The 6,000-nt window shown below is 36.7% G+C and overlaps 1 protein-coding gene across 2 annotated transcripts in view; it reads right to left on the bottom strand.

The window, feature by feature from the left end:
• Nucleotides 1-455: 455 nt before the first annotated feature.
• Itgav (integrin subunit alpha V) overlaps nucleotides 456-6,000 on the bottom strand; it is a 72,946-nt gene continuing 67,401 nt past the window's right edge. For both annotated transcript variants that reach the window (XM_034494250.2, XM_034494251.2), the window contains exons 27-30: nucleotides 5,361-5,474; nucleotides 5,158-5,265; nucleotides 4,274-4,396; nucleotides 456-4,043 (exon numbers count right to left, since the gene is read on the bottom strand). In XM_034494250.2, the coding sequence (XP_034350141.1) occupies nucleotides 3,948-4,043; nucleotides 4,274-4,396; nucleotides 5,158-5,265; nucleotides 5,361-5,474 (441 nt within the window). In that variant the 3' untranslated portion in view covers nucleotides 456-3,947. The remainder of the gene's footprint in view (nucleotides 4,044-4,273; nucleotides 4,397-5,157; nucleotides 5,266-5,360; nucleotides 5,475-6,000) is intronic.

The following is a 6,000-nucleotide window of genomic DNA, read 5'->3' as shown; positions in this document are numbered from 1 at the left end:
TGCCTGAGTTTTTTATTTGCTCATTGAAATGACTGGATGGCTTAGCCTTGTGGGGTTTAGTTTTCTGAGTTCTTTACATAGTCTAGCTATTAGTTGTCTGCAGGCTGTAAAACAGACTGAGACTTTCACCTGTTCTACAGTTAACCTCTTTTCTCTGCTGTTTCCTTTGATGGGCAGAGGCCTTTTAATTTTAAGAAACCTCACTTACTGATTCTTGCTATTATTTCAAGTCATTGAAATGCTAAGAATGTATTTTCCTTCCTAAGAATGTGGCTTAACACTAGCTTCCCTTTGCTTTTTGCTTGTTGGTTACCGTTTTTTTTTAGATAGCTAATATCCTTAAATTTTTGAACTTGTAGGGAGCACCCTGAAGCCACTGTTTTGATGCATTATTGCTGGTTCCTGTAGTTAAGAAACATGAGATCATAGGAGAGGATATAATCCACACATGAAGCTGGCACCATATGTTCAAGTTTATTGTAGTCACAAGTTACACATTGGAAACAAGGCAGAACATGGTACCTGCTTTTACTAACTCAAACCAAGTTAGCAAATGACAGATCTCAGAAGAGTCTTGTTTTATGTCTCACCCAATGTGGGTGATCACAGAGAAGCCAAAGAAAATTATCTTCCATGTTACTTACAGAGCAAAGTAGTTTGATACACACAGCTTCCAAGTTACCTTAATATACTGAAAGTGTTTTAAAACTGGTGAAAAATAGTTCGTCTTCCACGTAAAATAAAATAAAATGCAGATTGAATGGTTTAGAGGTAAAAAACAAAACAAAAAAGCAAAAAACAAAGAATTTCACCTGTATATCTACAACTACAGCAGAATTGTTCTTTTCTGCTAACAAAAAATACTAATAAATTTCAGATTAAGCATACTAAATTAATAGTGACTTATATTTAAGTTTCGTTACATTGTTATATTGCACTTGAGAACAATGACAACAGAATTCAAAGATTCAGTACCTCACAGGAAGTCCGTGACATATCAGAAATTACAGTGAATGCCAGTGTATACTGCAGATGGCATATCCACAGGTTCATGGTTCATATCATAGGACCAAGTTCAAAGAAACCGTTTACAAATCACTAGACATTAAGCAATTTTATTTGCCTTTTTAGATCCCATAATACATGTCTGTCATTTCCCCTTACTCATCAAATTACCTGTACAAGCCACTCAACAGTAAGAACAAGGTGACATTGAGATAGGCAATGGCCACACACAGATACTCTACAACAACTTACTTCCTTCTCCATGAGGCTCTCCCCAGCATCTCCCACATGAGGACAGATGCCACCTTAGCCTTCTATTGCTCTACAAGAATCAGCTGCTCTACCAATATATGTTTTGCCACTGAACTCTGTTCTCATAAGGTAGCAGCAAAACTCTCGTCTACTCTTAGATTTTCCTCATTATATAAATAATGTTGTATTCATGAGAATTAACTCTTAATAAGTAATTTTGTAATACAGGTAGATTTAAAACAAAATACAGGTATTCTGACATTTTCACCTTTCATAGTCATTCAGGACATAGTCAGAATTATGATGATAATTAAACATGGGAGAGGAGTAACCCTCACACAGATATTTTAAAGTATCAACTCTAAAATTAATATCTCTAATAAGAAATCAGTACCAGTGTTAAAATTCCTCACATGTGTCGAGTGTCCTCTGGATCAATCAATTTCTTTAATTAAACTAAATTATGAAAATTTTGTACTTGGAAATAAATTTTAATTCTTGGTAAACTACAAATATGAATCTAAAAATAATCTCTTGCCACTTTGTTGACTATATGACTATGCTGTTATGGGATAAAGAGAATCTCAACATTTTTTCAGAGAGTTAACTTTCAAATTACAGTTCCTAATTCTACAGAGATACAAATTTATATTTTTTTAAAAGACAATCCATACTATTGTTGAAAACTACATATCATGTTAATTTCAAGCTATGACACCTTTTAATCTCTAACAGAAAGTTACTCCTTGGCATAGAAGCCATAAAAGAATAACTGTAAAAGCCAATATTGATTCTATTGCCAAAGAATAAATTTCATTGATTTCCAGGAATGGCGGCTATTATGTCGAAAGACAAAGAAGGTAATAGTTTGTATAGGCCAACTTAGTGACTTGTGGTGGTCCTAAGTGGCTAAGTGATGCTTGGCCCTAAGACAAAAATGTTTCTTAAAAAAATTCAATTTATTGGTTTAAAAAATAATTATTGTATATATGATTATGATCTTTCAAAACAAAACTCATTAATTTAAAACTTCATTAAAGCTAAATATAGGGTTCTGTCTATATTCTAATTTGTACAACTCACATAAATGTGCTTCATGTTATGAAAATATATTCTCCAAATTAGCTCATCCATATACACATGTAAGATATGGTGAGACAAACTTCAATTATTTTTAAAATGTAGAAAAATATTCAATTATTTAAGAGAAATATCTTTTCATTGCTTAATGAGGACAGCAGTTTAAAAAGCTATTAAAATTCTCAACTTCCAATGCATAACATGATGTAATTGCACAAAAATAGCTATAATTGATAGTTATTCCGAGGCCTTGAGGAACTGCGAATAAATCACCGCCACTGAAGACCGTACTGTGCTTCCTTGGCTGCCTCTATTAAAGCCTTAAAAAAGTAATTTAAACTAAAAATGTAAAACAGCTTTAGAAGGTTTCAGTAACAAAAACTGCTTACAAAAACACCTTTTTAGCATTTATTCTGAGAGCAGAGACAAGTTTTATATATTGCCTTGCTTAACCTGAAGTACTACCCATGCTATTGCTAGAAACGAGCCAATCAGCCACCTTTGGAATGTTGATACCAGGCATTTCCTGTGGGGTAAGGGCAGGAGATCCAGGTTCCTATAGGTTATGAAGACAGTCTTGAGCCACTCTCAGTTTTGGAAGTGGAAGGAAAATATGAGGTCAGGAGAAAAATAAATTACTACCAATTAAAAGCTCCAGTCCAATTAAAGGACGTATTCTTGATGAGCAATTAGAGACCTACAGAGAGTCTCTCAAGCTTTTCTACGTTGCAGGCAGCCACACAAAGGAAATACATGTACTTAGAAACTTCCAACTCCAACAGCTTCAACCATCATCATCATCCAGCTGAGACCACACTATTACTTAACTGGTATTTTTAATTATAAAATTTTCTGCAGTAAATGACTTAAAGGATTTGATATAGAATTTAAATTACAAAAGTTAAAATACAATAAAATACAATGCAGACTACACATAAATAAAAACCTAATTTTCATATAAAAATACTGTACCGCTGTTAAGACAGTAAACTATTGTTTTTCCTCCCAGTGCGGAGAATTAAACCCAGGGAGTGCTTTGAAGTGAGTTACTGCCCCGGGGAAAGAATTTTGAGGGTATTATGTCTTTCAAAAGTTCTACTGTGTAAATGACACTAAAATCTAAGTCCATGCAATTGCAAAGTCTTCAGTAGCTTATGAACTCAACTGTAGTGTAATATGTACCTGTTCTAAGTACCTGTGCAAACTTACCGATGCTAAGGTCTAAATTTGAACTGCTTTAAAAATCCTAATTGCCCTAACATCGAAGAGAGAAACCCCACATAGTAAATTAACTGAAGAGGTACTACGCTATATAACATGGTAACTCAGGTGCTATCTGCCTTATGTACACTGAACAGAGAAAATCATTTGAAATCCCATCACTTAAATGCCTAAAAACACACGTTAGTGTACGTGAAGCAAATGTAATCTGAACTTATTTATAAAGAGAAGTCGACAAATGTCCATTTCAATCTTGTGGGTAAACTGAGGCTGCTGGGTGCCCTCAGCAATACAGTCTTGGTATTTTATTCTTCCCGAGAGATGTTTAAATCTATCATTAAGGTGGTAAATTTGGAGGGTGCAGGAGTGGCACAGCTTAAGACGCACGGTTAGGTTTCAGAGTTTCCTTCGCCATTCTCATGAGGCTGAAGCTGTTCTCTTTCTTGCTCTTCTTGAGGTGGTCGGACACGTTTGAAAAAGCCCATCTGCCAGTTAAAGAGAAAACATAGGCCTCGCTAAGTAACAGAACGCTAAAAATATGACTGACTCTATTACTGCCTTGAAAATTCAGATGGAGTTCTTGTTTAGTATCCCGTTCTGAAGTAAGCCCTGCTCAGCAGGCAGCAGCACCCCGGCTCCGGTTCTCCTTCTCGTTACTCCCTTCGTCCTTTGTCCTTTTCTCCTACTCTATCCCACTACTTAGACCATTATTTACCCTGTGCATCACAAACACCAACACAGCCAGTAACAGCAGCCCTGCGAGAACTGCCAAGATGATCACCCACACAGGCACAGGCATGGGCGTGGGCTGGATGCCCCAGGTGATGTTAGTGGTGACCTGTTGGAGAAAACACACTAAGTCTTAAATACCTCTTGGGCCTAGTCAGTGAGTACACGACTTTCTTTTAACAATTGATTTAGTGGTAGTTACATTATGTTCTTTTCCTCATACAATAATTTAGTGAATGCATGTTAAGCATCCATAGCACGTACACACACACAACTCTGACATGACAACAGGTTGACATCAGATTTAAATTAAAATGACTACAAAATTACCCAATACAAATCATGACAGCTGATCCTATTTTTAATACTTAGATATCTTCAAAATATGTTCACTTATCGTGGTTAGTTTCCAACCTTATAACTGTGGGGAGAAAGTAACTCCAAAATATCCCCTGACCAATTTGGTAAACAGTTTAAAAAGTCCTGTTACACAGCACCCAGTGCTAAAGAAAAGGGGCCAGCTCTACTAACTCTAGAGTAAGGAAGTAGAGAAACACCGTGGGACAAGAGCCTGGGTCAGTGAGATGACTTGTCAATTAAAGGCCCTTGTTAACCCAGGTCCAATCCTCAGGTCCGAGAATCAGTTCTGGAAAACTATCCTCTGACCTCCACACATGACACTGTGAAATGTGCCCCTCCACAGCAACAACAAACGTAATTTAAAAAAAGAAAGAAAATGCTTTTGATTCTAAAATATATAATCCTCTCCAATAACTTATATCTTCACTTATTATAGTTAAACTTCCATTTTAAAAAAAAAGCTAAGGTGTTTAGACTGCCTTTATTCACTCTCTGAAGCCAGTGACTTACTAGTGTAGAGTTGAAGAGGTCCTCAATCGGAAGATTCTTGTAAGGAAATTCTATGATATTAAACGAAGCAGATGACTTCAGGGAATAGGAATGGTTCTGGTTCTCCTTCTGCACAGAAATAACAACGGGATGGTTTCTTAGGTAGCAAGCCTTACCATTCCTTTGAAAAGTGTATGAATCTGCTGGTACATCTATCTGCTTACGTTCATGAACGTCTCAGTCCACAGCAGGGATTTCACGTACAGGATAGCGCTCTTCCCTCTATCCAGTCGACCAACCTGGCAGGTGATCTGCAAGCACTTAGCAATTCCACAACCCTGCCAGAACAGACCATTTCCTTACAAAGTAAGATCACACTGTCTTTTGTAACATTTGAACAGTAAGCGTGACAGCCAAAGACAAACTCGATTGATTCTTCTGTCTTTTGGGTATAATGCTTAACAAACAGGACAACAATTAACTCTGTGCTTTTTTTGGTCTTCTCATATATTACACCTGACCACAGTTTCCTCTCCCTCTACTCCTCCTGGTCCTCCCCACCATCTCCCCTGCCCCCAAGATCCACTCCTCTGTTGCACTTCAGAAAAGAGCAGTCTTCCTTTGTTTTGTTTTGTTTGTTTCTTTATATGTTTTGAGACAGGGTCTTGCTACATAGCCTTGGCTGTCCTAGAACTTCCTACGTAGACTAGGTTGGCCTTGATCTCACAGTACTGATGTCTGTCCAGTACTGGGATTAAAGGCATATGCAAAAGCATTGTTTTATGGTGTACATTATTCTAGGAACATAAAGTCTATAATATTGAAAAGTTCATTTTTATGACAACTAAACATTCTTTGGGCAAA

This window comes from Arvicanthis niloticus, chromosome 2 (assembly GCF_011762505.2).
Source record: "Arvicanthis niloticus isolate mArvNil1 chromosome 2, mArvNil1.pat.X, whole genome shotgun sequence".
In the NCBI taxonomy this organism is placed as follows: Eukaryota; Metazoa; Chordata; class Mammalia; order Rodentia; family Muridae; genus Arvicanthis; species Arvicanthis niloticus.
Note: the sequence above shows the minus strand (reverse complement) of the source record. Positions and strands in the feature narration are given on the sequence as shown.